Source organism: Colletotrichum fioriniae, assembly GCF_027942845.1.
Source record: "Colletotrichum fioriniae strain IMI 355084 chromosome Unknown scaffold_13, whole genome shotgun sequence".
In the NCBI taxonomy this organism is placed as follows: domain Eukaryota; kingdom Fungi; phylum Ascomycota; class Sordariomycetes; order Glomerellales; family Glomerellaceae; genus Colletotrichum; species Colletotrichum fioriniae.
This window is the reverse complement of record NW_027076849.1, coordinates 1,560,521-1,584,965: the sequence shown is the minus strand read 5'-3', so window position 1 is coordinate 1,584,965 and position 24,445 is coordinate 1,560,521. Positions and strand designations below refer to the sequence as shown.

General features: G+C 53.1%; 3 protein-coding genes and 1 non-coding gene across 4 annotated transcripts; 3 read left to right on the top strand and 1 right to left on the bottom strand.

Moving 5' to 3' along the window:
• The first annotated feature begins 12,400 nt into the window (after positions 1–12,400).
• On the top strand, positions 12,401–12,474 carry N0V96_010152. The gene has a single exon. It is a non-coding gene; the product is annotated as a tRNA-Asn (tRNA).
• Positions 12,475–16,732: 4,258 nt separating this feature from the next.
• On the bottom strand, positions 16,733–17,548 carry N0V96_010151 (uncharacterized protein; the record flags this gene model as incomplete). The annotated part of the gene is made up of 2 exons (XM_053196706.1): positions 16,733–17,040; positions 17,065–17,548. The coding sequence occupies 2 exons, from the start codon at positions 17,546–17,548 to the stop codon at positions 16,733–16,735; spliced, it is 792 nt and encodes a 263-aa protein (XP_053045861.1).
• Positions 17,549–19,427: 1,879 nt separating this feature from the next.
• Positions 19,428–20,813, top strand: N0V96_010150 (uncharacterized protein; the record flags this gene model as incomplete). Its single annotated transcript, XM_053196707.1, has 2 exons — positions 19,428–19,723; positions 19,790–20,813. 2 exons carry the CDS (start codon positions 19,428–19,430, stop codon positions 20,811–20,813), a joined length of 1,320 nt encoding a protein of 439 aa, XP_053045862.1.
• Positions 20,814–23,158: 2,345 nt separating this feature from the next.
• Positions 23,159–24,077, top strand: N0V96_010149 (uncharacterized protein; the record flags this gene model as incomplete). Its single annotated transcript, XM_065758857.1, has 2 exons — positions 23,159–23,357; positions 23,479–24,077. The coding sequence occupies 2 exons, from the start codon at positions 23,159–23,161 to the stop codon at positions 24,075–24,077; spliced, it is 798 nt and encodes a 265-aa protein (XP_065612624.1).
• Positions 24,078–24,445: the final 368 nt, after the last annotated feature.

Below are 24,445 nucleotides of genomic sequence, written 5' to 3'. Positions count from 1 at the left end.
GCAGTATGGCTGCAGTGGAAGCGGTTCTCTCCGTGTGTACACCCACAGCGAGTGGCTCTCTCTCCATTCCCAACGACACCTAATGCCCATTTGTTGTACCTACCGCCTGCCCTATGACCCCAATCGGGCGGCCCTAGCACTGGGTCCAACAAATAGCCTCCGCGGGCATGGGTATAGTTGCTTGCGGCGCGCCTGTGTCTGCGACTCTGCATCGCCAGTTTTCGTACAGCTTTTCCCGCCTCGCTTTTGCGTGGTTAATCGAGTCCTTCAGGACAGGAGCCTCTGCGTTCCGAAGTTGCACACGCAATCGTCCCAAGTCAGATGACGAGTGCGTCTCTGCCACCATCGTCTCGACATCTCTGGAAGCTGACATTGCCGCGGCGAGGACTGTCCAAAAAGCAGGAGAGTTCGACTCCCGTCATGCCACAACCTTGAAGGATAAGAAGCTCGAACTCTCAGCTGGAGCCCCGCCCCAGTCCTGGTCTATCGAAGAAGAGTGTCCTTGCGTCGTTTCCCATTCTGACCGGAAGAGGAAGGACCCTGTTCCCATCTCTAGTCCACTAGAACGACTGGCGAACGTTATGCGGTCATGGATCATGGGCATCCGTGCGTACTCCCCCCTTGGGCCCCCCATCACCCATGCGGACCTTGCCCCGTGGTATGCTATGCCGAAAGAAGCGCCAGCGCGATGCGGCGACGACGATAATCAAGGTGGCCAGCTGGTGGGCACCGTCCTGAAGAGAACAGCCAAGGACCATCAGGCGAGTTGGAGGCTCTCCTAGCCTAAGCTACAACTTTCCACGACGCCAGATACGGTCTAGGACCTACCAGGTAACATCAGCCAGAGAGACCTGACGGTCATTCAAGACATGGTTTCAAGCCTGTGCCGTCAAGTCCGAGCTTTCGAACCACAGCACTCACACAAGTTCCCTACCAGGACCTGGGTCGATGCCGTGGCAGGGGGTTGATGGGCAAACTCCAACTATACCCACTGTCCACTATGGTATGGATCTGCTGCTGCCGCTGCCAAAACAAACCATCAAAAGTGCTTGGTGGTTTGTGCTTTTCTGGTGAAGCAACGACACGGCGTCCAACCATCTCGGTGCGACGTTTAGGGGCCTGTGTTCTGCCTTGTGTTATTTCTCCGACTCGCGTGTCCATCGATCCCTTGAGGTTGTCCCCTGTCAGTAGCCAGAGTCCCTGCCGAGTCTAGGAAAAAGTCCATGATCCCATTCTCGTCTCCGAAGGCTGATAATGTGCCCCTCGGCTGTGTCCCGGTACACTTCAGACGACGACCGGAGCCAACCGAATGTCAAATCATGAAGGCGAATCGGGCAGATATTGGGACTAAGGTTTGAGGTTGTTGCTGTTATGTCATATCTGCTAGACCTCCCCGCCCGGAGCACTACGGCCAAGGGCTTGGGGAGGAGCGTGAAAGAGTTTTAGAGATGAAGATCCGAGAAGGAAAAAAAAAAAAAAAGTGCCACGATCGTTTCCCCGCTCTACTTCGGCGTCCAGCTTCACCTCGGTGGGTTCGCTAGCGTAGCTTGCCTTGTTGCTTGGTATCCGTAGTGTAGGCGGGTGCATCGAGCGGCAGCGAGTCAGAGTGAGAGGTTGGTGGAGAAGACTAATTCAAAGACAAAAAAACGTTAATTCGATTCCCCCTCCCCAGCAAGAACAAGACATGATGCTTTGGAGCGCCGTCTCAAGTAGAATGAATATCCTTAGGGGATCTCTGTCTCCCGAGGTCTCGACGTCTCGTCGCATTTCCTCCGAAGCCTTCTCAGCCTACCCCCATCAATGTCTGCTCCGCTGCGTTGGGGTTGAGCGCGGGTCGCTTCTATCCAGGGCCTCCATTTCTTGCTCTTGTCTCTTGCCGTTGTTTGAACATGCCTTTACCAATCTGCAAGGGGCTGGGAGATCGGAGTTGCAGGGCGTCTTTCTGGTTCTGGTTGGCTGAAACAGCAGTTTCTCGTGTCCATTTTTGGCGTGCGCTGCTAGGGTATCTGACCCATGCTCTGCTCTTCCAGCCCTGGAATGAGAAACATGAACGGGGGGCTCGTCATAAGCAGCTTTCCCGAATTGTCAACGAGATCTCAGATAGCCATCGCAAACCACGAGGCACCTGGTGTCACCGCTTAGCGCAACCAGCAACATACCGTCAACCCGTCTGTGCTGTCTCTCGGGAGTGTGACGCTCATGTCGTGGCGGTGGCTGTTCTCGACGTCGTCCAGCAAGTCAGCTTCCACACAGGCCGACGAGTGAGCGCGCGCGCGCGCGCGTCAGGGTCGCCCGTCTCTGGCCGGGCCCGCGTGAGGTCCGCTTCTTTGTGCCTGACCGCCCCGTGTGGCTCTCCTGTCAACCCTGTCAGACTATCAGGGATGTCCTTTCATGACACAGGACACACCAGGACCAGCACACCAAATATTGATATGGAGTCTGTCATTTGTTGGCCAGCAGCGGTGTGAAGCAGCAGCCAGATAATCTTCCGAAGAGACATCACGAGTGGGTTTGGCCTTGTTGGGCGGGATGTTGGAGTCTTGGAGATGGGGGCGCTCTCTCCTGGGGTCCAAGGAACCGAGGTAAATGGGAGGCAGCTTGCCAGCTTCTAGTCGTCGGAGAGCGGCCGCCGGACGTGACCTACCGACCGTCCGAAGTTTCGATGCAGGAAATGCAGGAAATGCAGGAACAAGAAGCGCACAAAGCCTCAGAGGTCGGCGGTGCAGGAGAATCGAAAGAAACCTGCATCATTTTGACATCAACATACGCTTCTCGGCCCGTCTGCGTAATTCGGTCCATACGGTAATGTGAGCGACAGTAAGTCTCTGACAACAAAAGCACCACATCATGGCACTTTTTCCCCCTCCCCGTCCACGACCGAAGTTACTGTGTGTCTCAGTCGATTGGCCGGCGAATAGTGACCTGCGGCCTGAGGCTCCAATATGGTGTCCTCCTTCCAATATCCATGCAGAAGCATGGTTGAGGGCATCTGGATCTTGCCGTATTCGGCAAGGCGGGTTTCTATTCTTAAATAACCTTCTTTCACGTTGTCTGCGAGATTTCGGTCAAATTCACACCGCGTGCTTTGGCTTTCGAGTGCGTTGGAGAGACTTCTCGGGTACCGGGGCATTCTCAGCTCTCAGGGTCCTTTGAGAGACGGCATTTGCTAATCTGGAGCCACATAATTCTTTTTCTCTCCTCTGTCTTTTCCATATTCGGCAACGTCAGCAATGTCATGCGTGTGCGTCGTTGGCTGGGGCTGAGAGACGCAACGTTCCATAGTACGCCGGCTGTCTGCCGATGATGCATAGCATTGGGCCAGGCGGCACCTCACTCATTAAGTCGCCGACAGGCAGCGATTTGGGACACGCCGTTCGCTCCGTCTCCGGTAGACTTGTTTGTGATCGACATCCGCCGCCGTGTTTGATTCGGGCGCAAAGACGATCCCGCGCTCGGGACGTGTCAAAGTCTCAACTAGAGAGGGCTCTAAGGAGACACGTTGGGTTCGAAATCGGCCCTGCAGATAGCTGATCTGACATGCCCCCACTGCCGCCGTCACGTCGAGATGGTGGGAAATTTCAGACAGCGCGCGGGCACAGCGCGGGCTGATCACTGTGTGATGGTGAAAACATTGCGGCCGCCAGCTGCCATTGGCTCTTTGACCGACAGGGCAAAAGGAAACCCTGTGCGCATCACCGACCCGCATATGTGAGTTGGACGTTGTGCGAGCCGCGACGGCCGAGCGCGGTGAGCAGACGCATGGGGTGTCCCAGAAGCCTCCAGGCTAGGGAAAGAGATCTGCCTTTCCAACACACTGTTTATGCCATGGCGCCCACAGAAAGTGGTGTTTTTCTCTTTCCGCCCTCCCAGATGATACTGCCCACTGTATTTCTGTAGCCTCTGAGAATCCACAAGCCCGGCAGCCCGGTGAGACCGTGAGTCTCCCTCGAGATCTGTGGATAGTCCAGCTGCGAAGTTGCCACGGAACTAGCGGAGTCTCGGGGCTAGCTTTCCTCCCATCCCGACCCGCCATGTTTGTCAAGCGCTACCCTGGCAGAAGCCACACAGAGGAATCATGATGCGTGCTGGTAGCAGAAGACGGTGCAAACCAAGCAAGGCTTGTCAACCATATTTTCGATGAACAGGAGGCGGTGAGAAGGGCAAAATATCGAGCTAGTGCCACACTGCAGAGTGCAGCTGCCATCCGCTCAGTGGGTTGGTTGGTGAACGCACACTGGTCAGCCACAGACGCAGAGACAGAGGTACGTAGAGAGATGCAGCGATGCAGAGATGCAAAGACACAAGAGTTGGACATATGCAAGCGATGCCAATCAGCAGAGTGGATGGCGGTGATTTGTTGATATGGCGCATGACCTCAATTATCCTGGGCCTTCATTCGACAGTGGGCTTGACCAGGGTCTCCAAGCTTTGCTCCGCGTCGAGAACTCTTCGGTGCGGAGAAGATGCGACTCTGCCATGGACTTTTGCTGATGAAGGTAGTTTATCCGCTGCGAGTCCGAGCCGGGGACAGGGCATGGGCGACTGGGCGAGCATGACAGCCCTAGGCTCGGGGGTTCAAACGGGCAGCTATGCTGCCAGATGTCAATCTATGGCATGTCGTCGGCCGAGTGACTAGCAGATTTTCCTTTGCCAATGGTCCTCCTTGCCGGCCGGGTCATAGGTCTCCAAAGAGGCCGTTGCTGTGCGCCAGGGGAGGGGGGCTTGGAGTTGAGGGTAATGATGACTGATCAGAGCATGGGACGTCGATTCGATGGGGTCGGACTCTTGGAGAATTTGCAGGCTCAACTTCCAAGACCATAGTGTAAGGTACTACGTAATACTCCGTAGACGAAAGCGTACGGATAGACGGTACGTACTCTTCCTCGGCAGCGAGGCGAGGGATGTCATATCATATGGATATGGGTAATTCGCTCATACTGATCCGCCCGTCTCCGTCGTGGGTTCACCGTTCGTGGGCGGCAGCGGTCATTCTCGTTTATTATCGTTAATTGCCGTAAAATTGTTGGCATTTCTGCTGGGCTTCTGGAAAATGCGCAGGGCCGTCCTTCCCCACCATGCCTTGAGCGGCACACCGGGCACAATCGGCAGGGGAAGCGTCGGAGTTCCACCGCTTAGCGGAGTAGAAAGGAACGTCGAAGGGAGGCCAATGACTGGGGGGGTGTAGGAGCACCATGAATGGCCAACTCTGATACCATATGGGGTTTAGTAAGGTGGGAAGGGTGTGGGCGAAGAAGCTTGGTGATTATGATGAATTCATGGCCAGACGTGGTTGGCTGGTTGTCGACAAGAGCTGGATATACTGTCTCGACTGTCAGTGACGGGAAGGACAGTACGAAAACAATGTAGTACTATACTATGTATCCGTATGTATGTACTCCGTAGTCTGTATCCGTGGGGATAGGTACAGCAACAGAATGAGCCTAACCGACGGCAGACCTTGTCTCGAAGGCGGATGATGTGCATGTTGACAGGATTATGTCCGTCTGCGCGGTGCCAGTCTCCAGACGGGCCACTCTGGTGCGGTATTGTGGATTGTATCGCCTCAGCATTTGCCATTTTCATGGAGAAGTGTAGTGAAGCGAGAGATTGTCGTCTCATGTCGTCCATCCGGCCGCTAGCGTGTGTTCGATTAGAGTCAAGCGAGGCCGAGAAATGCAAAAGTTCATGACCCGAGGTATCCAGGATGGTGAAGGGAGAGTTCCTACTACGCAAGAGAAAGAAAGAGAGAGAGAGAGAGCGTCGAGTGGCTTGAGGGCCAAACCACAATCAGAGTAGGTTAGGTGAGAATTGCTTGGAACATGGCCCCATGATGACGTCTTTGCTCTTTTCCTGGGCTGAACTTCTGGAAACCGACAAGCACTTTGGAGTCTGTACGCTACGGATACAAGTAGGTAGGAACCACTGTCCGAACCAGTGGAGGGCTCCTGTTGCCGGTGGACGCTAGCAGCAACCTCAGCCATAGGGGGGAGAAAAGACACAACTGAGTTGTCTCGATTGATCGTTCCGCCGAAGTCTTGGCGCTACCCGTCGCGCGGCGTGGCTTCCCGACTTTGTGAGGGGAATTTCAAGGTAACATATCTTGGCTAGCATGCTGCGCTGCACCAAAAGGTTCAATTGTTCCTTCTCTTCCCTTTCAAACCAAGGTTGGGTGGCTTGTATTACTCCCTACTAGTTGGACGTTGGGAAGCCATAAGGCACCGTCGCTTCTGCTTTCGCTTTCTTCCTTCAAATACAATACACACACAGTACCTTAAACAATGCTAAGGTAAGCGCGGCCAGATCAAACTCCAGACAGAAGGTACGGAGTACCTCGTTACTTTTACCGATGAAAGGCAAGGGCAATGGAAGCAAGCAAGCACATGGGTCAAAGACTGCAAGGTACCTTCCATGACTGAACAAGGTTAGTTCCGCCGTCCCCCAGCGCAAAGAGCCGATTTGCCGAACCCATCTTGCCCGGGTGGCATCCTATTTTTTCTTTCTTTTTTTCCCCAATCGCTCTTCCTCGAATTAAAGCTGTGGAAACTCCCAAAGACTTTTTTGTGGTACCAGCGGTGGTCAGAGAGAGGGGGCCTTGAGAAACGAACCTCCCATGCTTGCACACTGAAAAGAGAGGAAGAAGAGAAATTGAGGACAATGAGAAAAAAAAAAAGAAAAAAAAGAAAAAAAAAAAAGGCAAGAAGCGGATGACAGCTGCCAGATGATTGGCCTTTCCCCCGATACCCCCCGGTCAGATGGCTGCCTTGCATTTGGCTAAATTTAGAAACACCCAGGTTGCCCGATCGGGAAACACTAGCCAGTAGTAGCCGGTCGGTAATGGAGCCGGGGGCAGGAACAGGTGAGTGTTGTGTGCACCTGCCACCTGCCTCTGCAGTCTGCGTCAAGTCTCACCACAGGCCTTGCGGCCCTTACCTACCTCGGGTTGGTGTCAAACGAAATCTGCGCTTTGCCTTGTCCATCTAGCGCCCTTCAGTTCTTTTTGACCTCCACTGTCCACCTATTCGTAGTAGTCCCAAATCCACACGTTTCTCGCCCCCAGTAACTGGTCAGTCAACTGCAAGTCTGCAGGTCTGCAACTCCAAGTCTCCAACGATACCTACCTTACTTACCTAGTAAAGTACGGATACGAATACAGCAATGACAACCTTGAACTGCAGCAAGGCCAACCGTACCCTCGCCCGGCACATGACAAGAAGAAGCGAGCAACAACGGCCCTAATGCCTCCTTCATCTGTCTCTTCCCTGAAAGTTGGAACGAACCGATGCACTAGCAGTCTGCTACACACATATGGTTACCTCACGGACAGCTTGTCCATCTATCTCTACCCGACTCCTGGGCCCGTCCCTCGCAGGCTCGCACTGGAGAGTTCCCACACGTACCTACGGATACCTTACCTACCTTATACACACCGAGCGAGCATCACCGCCATGGACCTAACCTGGCCTGACCATGTTCATACAGTGGACACCAGCCCCCAGAGCTGCTTGCTACACCATGCAGCACTACCCTACCGGCCATGGCCCGTCGTTTATGGGTCCTGAAAGTTGACCCCGAAGTCCGACTTTTCTCGTGCCGTGCCCACCCCTCAACTCTCTCCACCATCATAACAGACGCCATTTTCATGAGCCAACGAAAGCACCTCTTCGCTCTGTTCTGGAGCCCAAGTTCCAAACCCCGGCCGCCGTTGCCAAGCCCCGGCCTTGTGACAACCTCTGGCCCTCATCCTAGCAAGCTCTTCGGAGGTCATCGCCGTCTCAACCCGCGCATTCGACCTTGGCTCCGCTCTCCGCGAGCCCGGTGCCTCTTGCTTGACTCTCGCCGTGGGCCGCTAGTCCTTCCCGAGGCACAGTCACGCAATCCTGGTTCTTATGCCTGTTTCCCAGCCATATCTCATACTCGAGAACTTTCAGTTGCTTGGGTGAACGCTGGACACTTGCGTGCCACTTGTATGCTGCAAGACCAAGGCTAAGAAAGCCACTCCAAGACGATTCGTAGAGGGTTTCCATCACTGACCCGTGACCAGGGCTCTGACAGTTCACAGCATGACAAGCGCTGCGAGCTAAGAACGACCAGTTGCTGGCCTCGTGCAACGAATCGTGGCCGCCGGACGGCTTGACCACCCTCTTGGCACCTAGTTCACCTTGGCTTTTGTTTCCCAAAACCTGGCGTCTGGCGCTCCCATGGTCGACAATGATATGGTCGAACCTGATCGACGCTGTGCCTCTCTGACTCGGCCTATGCTCATTATCGACACTTTACTCGGCGCAGTTAGGTCAACACGCCGTCTACTTTTCCGCTACCCGCCGGCTCCAGGCACATGGATCACCGCAGAACAAGCGCACCCCGCGGCCGTCGAACGCCATTTCTTTGCCTCGGTCTATGGCTGAACGCAACTTAGTCCCCAACGGGCCTGAGTTGGCTCCGCCCTGCCAGCCGTCAGTCACCCCGTTGCCTCCACGTGCTCGATAACACAGCTTGGGCTTCTCTGTGCGCGTATCTGTTGGCTGCTGGGCCCGATGGTTGTCAAGTTCGCTCCGTCCCTGGCTTCAGGGGGGGTGCCCTTGTAATAGGTTCCATGATCTTCGACGCGCGCAAGGGGAAAAGTTCCTGATGTTTTGTCGAACGACATAACCATCTACTGCACCTCAAGCATTTGTCACAACATCCGCCATCCGTCAATCTCCCCCTCACCGGAGCCCCCCTTTTCTAACTTACCTCCTTCCCTTTGGTCACTGCGTCCCGGCCGGGACGCCTCACCCGATCTCTGGACGGCTTTTTGCACCCAAGACTATAGATCATCAAGCAACGTTGTACGGCCTCTGCTGTGCTGCGAAAGCCACAGCACGGCCGGCCCAATACCAGTACATGCGCAGCTCCTGGGCGCAAGAAGTCCACCGCTCCGTTAGTCTACCACCTTGCGGTGTACCAACTCTACACGCTAGCATCCACAACTGCAACTTCTGCATGCCCCAAGCCCGAGATTGGCGAGATCATCGCTCGCCATAGTTGCGCTGCGTGGGTTTCCGCTTTCCGGCAGTAAATGAAGTAAAGTGTGAGACGTTCATGCCCCGATCCTTGGGATGCAGTCCTGTGTCTCCGATAGAGTGCGGATCATCCCATCACCTCCCCTCTCTGGATAGGAAGCCGTGTGTTTCGGTGACATGTCGTTGATCAACAACGAGATCGCGATCTCTTCTCAGCTTTTCACAACTTGCTGCGACGTGTAGGAGTACCATCACCAGTTTGATTAAGACTATGTCATTTGAGTATGACTTGGCAGATGGCGGAACCCCGTCGATGGTGTCTAGCGACTGTCCTGCCGAATTAGTCCCTCCGAGAACATTTCACGAAGATTTCCAGTAATCATCTTCTCGGACAGGTGCCCAATGATAGTCAAGCCCTATGCCCTGGCCCAAAAAATCTCTCAAGACCCTCATCAAGGGCTTGATGCAGTTAAACTTCCGTCACAAGGGTCCAACCGTTTGCCACCTCGGGGCTTCTGCCGTTCTCCAACCCGCAAGCTAGTGTTTGATAGGCATACGGATCACCCGGTGAGAATCCGGAGTGGCGTGGAAGTCTCTTTCACTCGATCCCGTTGTCGTTCAGGAGGAGGAGTGCAGTGTGAGAGACGGCGAACCGACTTCAGATGATGATGCATTAGAGTGATATGCAGACATCACTTCCTAGCGTCGGGAAATGCCCCTTGGACAGTTGGCCCGGGTTGATGGCAACCTTGTTAGTAGCCTCACGGGAATGCCCCCCTCTTCAGAAGTGACCAATCTATTTTCGAAATGGGGGTTAGCTGGTTGGCTGGTTGGTCACTGGTGGTGGTGGTGGTGGTGGTGGAGGAGGATTGCCTAGGTTGCCATTGCGGGATGGCATGACTTGGTCGTCATATCAAGAACGTTTGGCGCACCAAGAGCACGCAACTAACGGATTCCTTTGAGGCTTGCTGCTCCAAACGTTTGACGCTGGGCTACGGTGTGGCGCGTTACTAACGCCCTGCTCTTGTCATCCGCACCACTCACGTCGACTGACACGCGCCACAAGGTTTCTGGAAAGTCTGAAAGTCTGCCAGACTATCGGACATGTAAACTTTGTTTTCTGAGACGGGTGTGCGCGGCGTGCCTTTCTCTACAGTAGGTCATCTCTTTGGTTCCGCCCCTCGCCAAATCGTCCCACTTGTGGCTAACCTGGTGGCTAGATCCAGCGATGCCGTTGCGGTCGTCAACCAGACGCGGGGCGCATTTACACTTTGTCCGCGAGTCAGGCTCACTCATCCGGAGTTCATTCCATGGAAGCTTTGAGGCACTTTTGGCTCCTCTTCTTTTTTGGTTTTACTTGACAGTTTTGTATGGTACCGAACACCACACTCGCAGCTAGTCCAGGCAACCGGGAATCTGGTATCCGCGATGAGCTGGCATTACCCAGACACGTCAAACTTTCGGAATATTTGAAAGTTGATGGAGTGGGTGTGTGTGCGAGGCTTGGCCTGGATCCCGATTCCCGAAACCGGCGCATCCCGTGCCTACCTACACCACTTCCGTAGACTCAGGAGAGGGGAGGCGGCAACGGTGATCAACCTGGCGGCGCGGATGTCGAGGGCATCACGGACCTGGAGGAGAACGGTGGTGGTCGTCTGGTGCACCGTACGCCAAAACAGCGCCCCCTTTTTCCCCGACTTTTTTCGATGAGACGAGACTTCGGATCAAGCTGAGAAGGACAGTTTCGGCGGCGGCCTCTTCCTCCCGCGGATCTAGGCATCTACTTCGGCACTTACGGCAATGAAAAGGAGACCGTTGAATCTGATGAATGATTAGCGTAGACATGGCCTCTCACTGTGAAAAAGGACGCATAGCGGCGGTGCGGCGTCACACTCACACAACACTCACACGCTCGCCCACTCACTTACTCACCGACGCTACAGTACACCATAGGTCCCCCATTCCCGAAACTGAATCGACATCAAACTCTATAAAATTAGCCCTGCCTTCGCCAAGTGGTCACCTTCGGATGGGTGGCGGGAGGCGGTAAAATGAGACGGCAAAGAGAAGCGAGTTAAACGCGAGGCGCTGACAAGCTTTCGAAAGCGTATCTCTCTAATCACTGGTTGGTGTGTGGACGGACGGAGTTCCGCAGACACCTGATATGCCAGCTAGACCACATCGATCACCTCACTCATCTCGTTTGGTATGGGAAAAATCGAACCATGATGGCGATTTTGGAAGTACCGGGTATTACGGTAATTCTGAACTTCTTTGACGTTAGGGGCAGAGCTGATCGCACGGGGGAAAGCGTCAAAGTCTAAAGAGAGGCAGCTTGCTCTGCTACTCTTCCTGCCTACCTACGTTGAGTCAAGGCAGAGGGAAAATGGAAAGAAGCTCAGACAGTTTTGAAGGATTATTGGTCCCTACTCAGCGCCCGCTCTCCCGCTTCTTGGCAAGGCACGAAGGACGCAAAGGAGGGAACCCAGGAAAACCAAACGGTTTGGTGGGCGCGCCTTGTTTTGATGGGACGAGGGATGAAGTTGAAAAAGGCCCTGGAGCCTAGAGGTGGGAGCCGATGCGGCGAGCCTCAAGGCCCCAAAAGGCCCCCTCCTCCGGGGGCGGGATCATGGATGGCCGATGGATGACCCGACAGGATGTGTGTGTGTGTGTTCACGGGTTGTTTCTGCGCCAGTCATTTTGGCATCTCCGCTAGACGCCGCCTTGCGGCCTTGCTGTTGACACCCTAGGCTTTTGGTGGCTTTTTCTTTGGCGGGATTAGGTAGCAGTGTAGGTAGCACATTAAGAAAGAGAGAGAGAAAGGAAAGAATAAAAGAGGGCTGAAAAAACAGCCTGGTCGAAATTGAGATCTGCGTGTGCGACGTTGAGCAGGCAATATGAATCGCATTTTCTCTGCTATCAATCTTCTTACTCTCGCGTTTTCTTTGTTCGTTGTCTTTTTTTTGGGGGAGGGTACTTCTCTCCCCAGGGCATGGGGTAGGTACGGAATACCTACCCTGTAGGTAGCACGTAGGGTATTATTCTTAGAAGTCGGGGCTTACTTGGCGTGGGGAAGAAAAAAAACAACCACCACCTACCTTACCCTCCCCTCAGGGCAGCATGGCGGGCACTCTAAAAAACCCAAGGTACCTAACTAAGGACAAAAGTCGACTCGAGTCGGACTCGTGCCGCCGGTCGTTTTTTGTTTTTTCTTTTTTTCTTCTCACTTGTTTCCGGCACCAGCTTACCCCCAGTCGTGTTGCGGGTTCGCTTTCGGATAGGTTCCGAGGAGGTTACGCTGCCGCGGCGGCGGCGCCCACCCTAGCTAAGGTAAGCGAGACTCACTGCATTGATAAAGACAAAATCGCCCAATGATCTCAGCGAAAAATAAGCTCAAATCCCCGATGGCACAATTGGCTAGCGCGTCAGACTGTTAATCTGGAGGTTGGTGGTTCGAGCCCACCTCGGGGAGTCTTCGGCGGTTAGATTCCGCCCTCGCCTTGAGCGTTTCTTTTTTGTGGTTTTTGCTGGCTGCTTTTTGTTTGATTTTGTACACTGATTGGAGGAGACATGGCTCTGTCTATAGCTCAGTCTGTATTCATGTTTAGGCGATTTTCTTTTTGCTGCAAAGGTTTTGCGAACGAGAGAGAGGCTTAGAGATTCGGTCGCGTAGTACTTGGGAACGGTGCAATATCTTCATTGTTTGGAGACCTTGGTTTGAACGTAAGCCAGTCTCGTGGATTCAAATGCTACACCCATATGGTTGCCATTCTCATTGTAGACTCCTCGACCTGGAGCTGAATGGGCGGTGAAGCCGGCCACTCATAGTAGACAGAAACCGGATCACGATCCGTGGCTGTTGCGCAAGATATTGAGCTGCAACTACCTAATATCTTCCTCCGTTCGCGGCGTCGGGCACGCGTATTCGTACATGTGAAATTCAAAGTTCTCTCTTTCTGGTCCCTTTGATCATGTCATGAGAAGAATCTCATAGCCAAATTCTTGTATGGGTGACATAGCACATTGTGAAGAGCTATCGGCCTTGCGTCATGAGTATCGGTATGCCATGCATTACAAGACCAGTTACACCTGTAGCTTCCCAAGTACCTTTGAACGGTGACAGATGATCTCGTTCTCACTTCTGGGGGCCATGTGTTAGGTGATGAGATACAGGAGGCTCAGTGATGAAGCCTACTTCACTCAGTCGAACGGCCCTACGAGATGTCTCTTCATGGCAAGAATAAGATGTTGATGCGGCAAGTCAAAGACTGCCATTGGCGGACTGACGCTCAAAAAAATAGAGAATAACAGGCCACGACCCGTATCATCTTATCTATTGCCAACTGCCCGAACCAATGATGTTGCCCAACTCGTTCTCATCTACACACGTCGAGAGGAGCCCAGTGACTGAGGTATCGCCAGTTATTGCCCTTACATTTGTCCTCCAGTGGAAGATCTGGAGACCGATGACAGCATAAACGGACTACTCTTGCTCAGTTTTCTGCTTCATCAGCCTTGAGAGGCTTTCTTCCGTAAATAGACCAGCTATCAAACGTCAGCACAAAAGCCTCCAAGGCAAGGGAGTCGAGCTTCACTCACACGTTGAAGTAAGCGTGTATGGTTCTGTCCGATAAGTCCCTCCGAGCCTCCATGATATGCACTAAGGCCTCTTCCCTCGTCCAATTATGCGCCCGCGTCAAAGGCGCCATCAGGAAGCCTTCCCAGGCGAGCGACACGTGCTCGTAACTCCACGCGCCGAGGTCCTTGTAGTGAGGGTCCTTGGGCCAAGTGTTTGTGGGCCACTTGTACTTGAGAATGTGAACGTCCTCGAAGCCGACCTCTTCCATAAAGTCCTTGAGGTGTCTCGTGTCCTCGAACGGGCGGCCAAAGATCACGGCGGCCGATTCCCATAGGCGCACGCTTTTCATGAGCGCTGAGTCGTCTTTGAGGGAGCCGTCGTCTGAGAGGGGTATGATGTTACCCTCGTTTGCCTCTAGATATCCCCCGGGATTCAAGTTGCTGTTTGGGAAAAGTTTACGTCAGTGAAGATCCTCCGTAAGATATGATATGGATGACTCACTCATAACACTGCTTGAAGAGCTTCTTCCAGTTAGAGATGCTCCATGTCATCATTCGACTATGGATGTAATCGAAACGGTCCGAAAATATCCAAGGTTCTTCAACATCGTCAATTTCGAAGCGGACGTTGAGCGGAACACTATTCTCCAGCAGTCAGCCTGTGATTCATCGTTCCATCAACTCACCGCGGCTTGAATGGGGGCAAACGCACAAGTCTGGCTGCGCGGCAGAAAGGTCGACACCGAGAATCTACGCCGCAAATGAATCAGCACAAAGTCAACGCCATGAGCCGTCTCATGCCACGTTGTACTTACCTCGGCTTCGGGGTGCTCCTCGCCAAAGTCAATGGCCCAGATACCACTGCCCGTTCCAATGTCTAGGACCCGTCCGACCTTGGCTCCCGGATCGGTGGGAGGAGCGTTTCCCAGCCGACCTCGGAAAGTCCGCACGAACAAGTTGTGTTGAACATCTGGCCGGGGCGGTCTTGTCAGTGTCATACGTCCGTAAAGAAAGAGGCTGAGGAATGCGCACCAAGTCGCTCGTTTTCTCTCTCGTCATTCGGAATCCAGTATTCTAGGCTAGTCAGATTACACATCATGCCATCAGCACTGGCTGAGATATGGACTCACTGCCGTCCTTGTACTTGTGGTACGTTCTTCCGTTCTCGGTTCTATAATCGAGAATGGAGCTGCTCAGACTTGTCGTCGAAGAAGCAATACTCTTTTCACTTGGTGAGCTCTCGCGCTCAAACTGGCGACCTGGGGCTAGGAACATGGCATTATTTACCCACCTGGTGGACGGAAGAGTTGTCGTCCGTAAACTAGAAGAACAACCCCATCAGAACGTGACCAGTCTCAGATTTCGGTCGCATTACCTCCTCAGCCGCAATCACAACGCCGTGTTCGGTCTCAGTCTCGGGCTGAGGTTGAGCGGCGGGCTCGGCAGTCGGCACGCTGGCTGGGGCTTGGTTCGTGGCACTCATTGTGAATACCCTTTTTCTGGTGGATTGCTCGCGCAAAGTGGTACTTTAATTATTATGGCGAGAAATACTACAAATTAGTTGAAATAATTCATCTCGACAAGTTTCGACGTTTTATCACTTTGGAAAGTGACATGTCCGTCTTGTTACCCCTCTCCTTGGCTGGAGACAATTATGCAGATTTGCAACCAACAGGCCACTTTCACGACAAGGATCCGGTCGCGTGGAGACCTTACCTGCAGATAGGGAACAAGCTGCATGTTGGAAGGGGATATGAGTCCCGTGAGAGGCTTTCCAACGTCGGTAATATGGCCGCGTCGTGGCTGTTGGTTACTGGCAACCAACCGTTCTGTCTGAAAACTAGCCCCCACTAGGAAGGAGAGTTGTTTGTGACGCGGCATAGTGTTGCGTCCTTTGCATTTGATATTATGCCTTCATTGAGCTTGAATCCCGTTGCATCTTGAATCGTTCCCTCGGGTCGCATGTTTCGGATTGATCTCCCCTTCAGAGTCCCATATGTTGCCCTGCCGCGCTTCCAACACCTTCCGTAAACCCGGACGCGAGATGCTGGGCAACAGTCTGTCTTAGGCCTTTCACAGCGTGAGGTTTCTGCTCCTCTATCCAGCTATATGTTTTTGATGCTTCCAGTATGACGAGGCATCGGCAGCTATGCTTGCAAAGCGATCGAACCGTCAGTTTAGTACTGAGGTCAGCCATCGGCCTTTCAGAGGTACAGGAGTGTCGTCGTGTGCCATAAAGAGGCATAATATGCCACGTACCTTTAATTAAGTTCCAGGAGTTTTTACTAGGCTTCACTACGAGTGGCGGCTGTCTATACCCAACTTCAAAGTTAGACATGAACAGCATTGGACGAACCGGTTATAGCTGTCTCAAGTTAGAAACTCGGGGAGACTGAGATTCCATGTAGCTTTATCACTCAGAAGCATGCATATATCAGGAGCCTACAAGTACTGTAGTCTACTTGGCGAGATATGCCGAAGCTCTTCACAGGTCGGCGTTGTTCAAACAATACCTACCGTGTGGAGAGGCTCAACTCTTAGGGCTGAAGCTTTAGAAAGTCGACATGCTTTCGGGGACTGGTCATCTTTAAATGTTTGCTTCGTATCCGGATGGGCTTCTTAGACTCGGTCGTCGATGTAAACCTAAGGCCAGGAGCTAGGCCTTCTTTGACTTCATATCTTGTCTCCGGAAGAACACCAACTTTCGCAGCTTCCAAGGTTTATTTCCGAGCCAGATCTAGAGCGAGAGCAACTATCTTGACGAAGATTGCCAAGCTTACTGTTTTCAATGAATGCCAAGTTGGCAATATCTAAATGGTTTCTTTGGTGCTGATGAGCCGCTTAAGTTTACTAGAACCTTGGCTTGACTTCTTACCTGAGAAGGACTTGAATTTCACCGTCTCATCATTAGAACTAGAACGATGATAGAGGCTCGCCAAAATACCCACTCAAATATTACCCAGTCCGATGAACATCATAGCTGGCCAACTTCTGCAGCATCCGCAAGTTGGTTTCTGTACGATGGCGGATGATATTGTGGTACTAGTATCCATGGTAAAAGCTCCCTCATCTTCTTAAGATTCGGTCCATTATGATCGGTTACTACGCATACCACATAGGGCTAACCAACTCTCCCATTACCGATCCACCAGCTACAAGCTAAGTTTCGGAACGATATCCACAAAGCCAAAGCCCTTCTCCTGACCAAAAAGACTTCCCTCCGCCTCCACGACTCCGCTGTAGAACATACCCGCGCCTGAACCCTTCTCCTGATCCTGGCGAATGCTCTTGATGGCAAGGGTATCCCTGTTGTCGAACAACAGCTTCCAGTCCTGGGCGTACGTCGTGTTTGTGACTGGAGATGTCCAGGTAGTTGCGTTTCCGGGAGTCATGTTGAAGCGAACAAGATGAAGCCCATCCTCGGCACGGATGGTAGCGAAGCGCAGCTGCTGACTCGGCTCTGCGGTATCGGAGTATCAGACACTGGCTCTGATGCCGCCAGGAAAGTTGAGCCCGAACCAGGTGAAGTTATTGGGGCCGCCGACGCCGTGCTGGCGGTCGTACCAGGTCAAGGATCGCGCTGGGTCGATCTCGAGAGTGGTTCCGTTGATGGTGAAGGAGCCCTGGGTCCTGCAGCTCGGCAGCGACCATTGTGTCGTGGTCCCGGTTCCCCAGCGGAAGCGACCGACACCGCCGTTAAGTATGACGGGCGAGGAGGCGTCAAAGGTGAGGTTGAATGCATATGTGTCGTACTCACCCCACGTGGTCAATGACGAGAAGCTGTCATTGGAAAGGCTCTTGAAGGCAGAACCGTCGACTTCGATGTCGAGCAAGCCCTTCTTGACCGTCTGGTTTCCCTGCAGCGGCGCGAGTCCAGCTGTGAGCCAGTAGTTGCTGGTGTCTTCGAGATCCAGGATGGATGACTGGAAGATACTTTGACCGGTACCGGTTGGCATCTGCTGAGACATGATTGCGTATTGGCGGTCATTGGAAGCTGTGACGAAAGATGCGGCCCAGTAGGAGTTTGATTGTTCAGAGGCTAGTTGAGACTCCTGGAAGGAGTAGAGGGTTGGCAAGTTCGACTAGACGGACTACTTTTTAGCACTAAACATCATCTTTCTTGCGTCCGATGTGTCTCTGACACATGAGAAGGATGTATCTTACCCCAAGACTATCTATACTTGTGACATCGGGCACGATGTCGAACCTCACGGCGGAGGTGGCTCCGACCAATAGTGCCCAGCAGCCGCTGCTTAAGCGTCCCATTTTGCTGCTGCTCTGAAGCCGCGGCGAAAGAATGTTGGAGGCTCGGATGATGACACTGAAGCTGCCTGGACACTGTTTGGGTAGTGGTGAGAGCTAGAATGAAGGGAAGCATCGAGAAAGGAGAGACTCTTAAAGTAAGTAAGAGCGAATACTTCGGACTTATCAAATCTTATTCTGAAGAGAAAATGGGAAGTCGAAAGTGCCAAGGACTTTAGAAAACTCTAGAAAAATCCAGTGGCAGGGCTACAGAGACTCACAACTTACAGACTCTACCCACAGACTAAGACAGGTTCGTTGGCTCTTCGTTGACGATGGGGCCATATGCTCCAGCTTGTCACTTGGGCCTCATTTCGAACTCGATTCAACTCCATCGAAACGACGATCACAAATAATGCTTACGATGCGTAAGCAAGCAGAGTATGATTTGCAAGAGTGATTAACGTAAACAATACGAGCAGACGGATCTTTGCACTGGTGACGGAAACCCGTCGGACTGCATGACCTTTCCTCCATCAACAGAAGCCGGATTCCTTAATCGGGCCCGCCACGGTGCCGACCACCGAGCTCGATACCGCGTCTCTCGTACTCCTAGTGGCAATAAGCCACGGAGACGGGCTCGGCACTTATGAGAACCCTTTGAGGGGATTGCGTGCCAGCCTGCCAGGTCCACAGCCACCCAAGCCACTCTCGTTTGCAAACCTCAGACCGATACCACCCAAACATGCAGACTCTATAGAAGTTCCGTTACTACGTAGTCAATGGATTGCTTTGTATAGCCTGAGCTGTATTGAACTGCAAGGGAGCATAATTCACTCAGCCAGGTTGCCGTCCAAGAATTACGTGCGCGGCGTCCCAAGCTCGCCATGTTGCTTCAATCCGAACTGAAATCTCGATGTTCAAACTACAGGCGAAAGACCGAGCTCTTGTCAAATTTTGGACGAAGTTCATCCGTAGACGTAAGCACTGTCAAGAATCTCCATCGATAAGTTCTGGTGGCAAACAGTGGAAAAGACTTCCCAAAGCGGACTTGGTTTACCGAAGGCTGTGGAGCCTTCCGTCGATCTGAAAAATGTTCCCGAAACTTTGACCGGGTATATCCTTTCAACTTCCCCTATCAAAATGCGAACTGAATGACTAGTTACCCCGGATTGAACATATTGAGACGGATGTCATCCTTGGACGTGGAACTTCTCGTGAACGCAGTCATGAAGGTCCCTTAGGACCCCGAATCCCGCTCAGATGCCTTGATGGCACTTGTCCCTTTGATGTGCGTCAATCGGGAAAAACCCACAACCTAGCGGACATTTACAACAGATGAGAAGAATCCAGAATCGCTGCGGAGTCAAGGGCAAAAGGAGTTCGCGACGACACCGACATTATAGGTGACGTCGCAAGTGGTGGAACTTGCTCCATCAAAATGTCCCAAAGCGGTAATTCGGTATCGAGCCACTTACATCGGAACTGTATTGAAATACCAACGATGATGCGAGTGAGGTTTCCCAAATCTGAGTATTCAGAGATTACAGGCTTACAAACACAACTCTTTTTGACATATCCTTATTGAAGGCACTTTACGTTAATATGACTGATCAACCCTTCAAAGTCATCGTCGTCGGCGGTGGGCCGAGCGGCATTACGGCGGCACACGTGTTGCAGCGTGCTGGCATCGACTTTGTCATTCTCGAGAGGAGAGATAGCATTGTCGACGATGTTGGCGCCAGCTTGGTCCTCAGCCCTGGCTCTTTGCGTGTGTTCCATCAACTTGGGATTCTCGAAAATCTCATGGAAATCGGCAACATGTTGTCGTCAGGCACAGGATTCACTTCCGACGGCCACAAGTTTAAGCAAAACTTGATTGGCGATTACATGATCAAGAAGTTAGTAGCCACCTACTGCCCATCCTCAGTGCGTAGAGATCTTGTGCTAATAACTACTGCTTCTAGTCACGGCGGAGGCCTCACAACGTTCCACCGCGCCCACCTGATCCAGGTCCTCTACGACACCCTCCCCGAATCAGCAAGAGCGCGCTACTTCACCGGCAAGAAGCTCGCAGACATCGAGTCGACCGAGAAGGGTGTCACGGTGACCTGCGAAGACGGCTCAACGTACTCTGGGAACATGATCATCGGCGCCGACGGTGTCCACTCCGCCACCAGATGCCAGATGCGCAAGCTCGCCCTCGCCGAGGACCCCAACCGCGACTGGGACCCGGTCAATCCGTACAAGATCCAGTACCAGTGTCTTTGGGCGTCGTTCCCGCGACCCACCGACGCCGGGCAAGGGTGCGAGACGCAGAGCAAGGATAAGTCTATCATGTACCTCACCGGCAAGGAACGGGGGTGGATCTTCCTTTACGAGAAGCTCACCGCACCCATCCCCGAGAGGATCTCCTTCACACCCGAGCAGCTTGAAGAGTACGCCGAGCGTTTTGCCGACTGGCCCGTCGCAGAGAACATCACGGTCAAGGACGTCTTCAAGGAGCGGTACAGCGCGGGCGGCGCCGGTCTCGAGGAAGGCATCTGCAAGAACTGGAGCTGGGGAGGGCGTATCGTGCTCGTCGGCGACGCCGTGCACAAGTTCACCCCCAATGCCGGCCTGGGCTTCAACAACGGCCTGCAGGACGTCGTCGCCGTCTGCAATCGGCTGCAGAAACTCACGGCCAACGGCAACATCCCTCCCCCCGACGACCTGCAGAAGCTCTTTGACAGTTACCGCGAGGAGAGACACGTCCTCTTGGAGAAGGATTTGGATGCGTCGGCGCGGCTGACGAGGTCGCAGGCCTGGGCGTCGACTTTTGACTGGATCATGGCGAGATACGTCATGGCCTTTTCGTTCGTGCAGAAGATCTTCTTCACGTTCAACATGTCTCCGTCTATCCAGAGGGCTAAGGTGTTGGACTTTGTACCGGCTAAGGAGGTCTTCAACGGCAGATACAAGTGGTTGACCCCTTTCCCAAGCGAGAAGTAGTTTGGCATGTTATGTTTGTTCTCTTCTGTTTTGCGGTTTCTTTTGTTTCAGCTTCTCAGAGCGTGTTAATTTGAGCGTGAAGCCGGAGTTGGATACACAGATGGGAACGACTAGAATTTGTACGAATAGCCGCGATAGAGAAACCTCTTTTTCTCCTACTATGCCCTGCATTGCTTATCAGTGACTTGCACAGACAGTCTCGTCAATTCTGAGTAAGTCAGTGAGCCAAAGCTCGCCAAATCAATCGAGTTCCAGCGTGTTTGAGCTCTAAGCAACTATGTGGCAGGTCATGACCTACTGAACAGAGCCTTGGTACTCGAAGCTAGGATGCCTCATGCTTACTGGTCTCTGATAGACGTTAACTCAAGGCGGCGATCCACAACTTAGATCCGTACCTGGACTAAGGGCGCGGGAGGAAGCGAAAGTCTAATTAATTATCTGGAATGTCAAAGTCGGCAGTTGTGAGACTACCAAACCAGGAATACCGACTAGTTTTACCATCTAGGGCTCTGCCATACGCCTGCATTGAAAAGGAGAAAAGCCTAGGATAAGTTCGTGAAGCCGGGGCTATGGGCTCGACGCAAGTGAGGTCGGGATCGTCGTTGTTCATCGGACGATTGCTCCGTGTACAGTTCGTAATCATCCGTGATGGAGGTAGCAAGACTAAAGAAAGAACACTGTCTGGCCCACCGTACGGGCGGAATCACGGACACCGAAGCCGGGCGCGACAACCGGCGAATCTTGACTCCACATCGGAGACGGCAGCCCGGCGGATACCCTGCCCCCTTTCGGCAAGAGATTGCACTCAGACATCTGGAGGCAGGAACTCTACTATATCACCGTACCCGTCGATACGTGCAGAATTTGAGTGACTGATGATGTATTCACGTCATTTGCCTGAGTTTGATTGACCTTGATGGTTACGCAATCCAATAGTCTCTCACAGACTCACGCTAGGTCTCTACTCATCTCCGCCTCTGGTTTCAGGCGCACAGTAACGCCCATCTCAACATCATGTCATCGTCCTACGGAAGCTGCCGCTGCGGTAACATCAGGATATCGTTCAAAGGAGACCCCATAACCACAGTCAGTCACTACTCAAGAGTGAAAGCCCACCTCCCTCGTCCTCCTTACTTACACCGTTCACTAACCCACGAACGCAGGCCGCCTGCCACTGCCTCGATTGCCGCAAAGTATCAGGAGGCGCCTTTGGCCTAAGCGTCTTAGTCCTGGCCGCCGCCTTTTCTTGTGACATGAGCACACCAACGAACTACGCTAGCACGTCTGACAGCGGCAACCAGGCTGTCAACCACTTTTGCGGAACCTGCGGCGTAACGCTCTGGGCTGGCGGAGCGTCATCCCCGTTCAAGTTCGTCAAGGCCGGTGTGTTGGATGATGCTGCCGCGCTGAACCGGTTGAGGCCCGCTGCTGAGATCTATACCTGTCGATGTGCGGCGTGGTGTACGGCTTTGGAGGGAGCCCAGCAGAAGGAGAAGATTTAGGGAAAAGATGACAAAGCGGGGGAAGGAGGGGCTCTTTATCATTGAATTGGACTATTCTTTCCCGTAACTTCATCAGCTTATTTATAGAGAGTAAGCGTAGGGAATATCTTTTGTATGGGTGATCCACTTGCAGATCGGTGGGTGCCCGCCGGCCCGCGCCGATGTGATTCCGCGCGGTTGAGCAGATGTGCGGGCAAGCTAACAAACCTTACATGCAGCCCAGGGAACTCGTTGGTCCACAGTATGTAATCGTGCTTTGAGAGAGGCAAATCACGTCGTCCTCAGGGACTTGGACTTTCTCATGCGCGGCATATTCCTTGCTTCAAAGATGCTCTCCTGCAATAGTTCACGGCGTCTGAGGCGAGCTTTCCTCCAGCCAACAGCTTCACTTCGTCCTTGAAGAGCCCCACGCGTGGCCTGGAGAGAGAACATGCAACTGAAAATCGAATCGAAAGGATCAATGTGTGAGAGATCCGAAGCTGGGGATCCTCTCATCATGGCGATAACCACCAACTCCTCGAAAAGTGGCCCTCGCATATCAACCGACTAGCCTTATCCTTCCAGACTATAAGCCATGGGGCGCTGCTCTTCGCCGCGGAGAGCAAGCGGCCCCCCTCCCCCCCTTGAGGACGATGAGGATTGCTAATCAAGTCTTCCCACGGCGCGCTACTTGTATACGAATGATAGAACTACTCAAACACAGAGGCACAAGGCCTTAGATACTCGAGGTTATTCAAATCAAGTGTTTCAGACCTTTACCTCGAAAGCTATTCGTAGCTTCACTTGTGCCTGGACAAGAAACCAACACTGGAACCTGGAACTGAACCTAAGTCTACCGCCTCAATGCCGCCCTTCACCTTCGCAGTCTCAAAAACAGCCCTCATCACCGGAGGCGCATCAGGCATCGGCCTCGCCGTCGCCAAGAAATGCCTCGGCCATGGCATGAAGGTCCTCATCGTCGACAACAACGACGGATTCCTGGCCTCGGCACGAGGTAGCTTAGGGGAAGACAACGTCATGACCGCAAGGGCAGACGTCAGCAGTCTGTAGGGCTGGGCTCATCTTAGGAAACGCGTCGACAGTGATTTTCAGGGTCAGAGATCGCCTCACTCCATGTTGTTCCTACCTCGGGTAGACAGACATGCTAACACGCACCTCGCCAGGCCGCATCGACTTCCTGTTCCTCAATGCCGGGATACAGCCTTCCTCCGCCTGGGACGACCCCTCGGCCTTTCAAAATATCTTTAACGTAAACTTCTTTGGCGTGATAAACGGCATCACGACCTTCAAATCCGTCGTCTCATCGTCGTCGTCGTCCTCCTCCGCCGCCGCCATCGTGATAACAGGCTCAAAACAAGGCATCACAAACCCACCCGGCAACCCAGCCTACAACGCCAGCAAATCCGCCGTCACAACCATCGCGGAACACCTCTCCTATGACCTCCGCGGCTCTTCCTCCAACACCGGCGTTTCTCTCCTCGTGCCGGGATGGACTTTTACAAGTCTCGGACGCAGCGAAGAGGAACGCACGTCGGCAGAGAAACCTGCTGCTGCGTGGACTCCGGAGCAAGTTGCAGACTACTTGGAGGCCAAAGTGGCAATAGACGAGTTTTATGTGATTTGTCCCGATAACGAGATGACGGAGGAGACGGACGCCAAGAGAATTCTCTGGGCTGCGGAGGATGTTGTTCAGAGGCGGCCTGCGCTGAGTCGGTGGAGGAAGGAGTACAAGGAGGTATTTGAGGGGTGGGTGAGGTCTTGAGTGCGGCGAGTACGAGAGTAACTCGGGGCTGTTTTCAAGTACAAGTGGTCATTGAAGAGAGTAACGACTGGGGTTGAGAATCCGTTGATTGGATTCCCAACTGAGACGTGTTTGAGTTCTGTTCCTCGAGGCGCGAAATTGAGTACACGCACGCATACACCATGGACGGACGCTTATGAAATGAGTATGAGGGTCGACTTCATAAAGGATCGAATCTTCCACTAGCAATACTCAGCTGCGCTACACTATGTCTATGTTTACTGGCCGACAGAGACCTGCCGCGCGAGCATCCGTTTAGTCTTTCCAAATCTTGGTTTAAAAACGCGTCTCCTGATCAAAGGACTCGAATTGCGCATCACGATCAAATT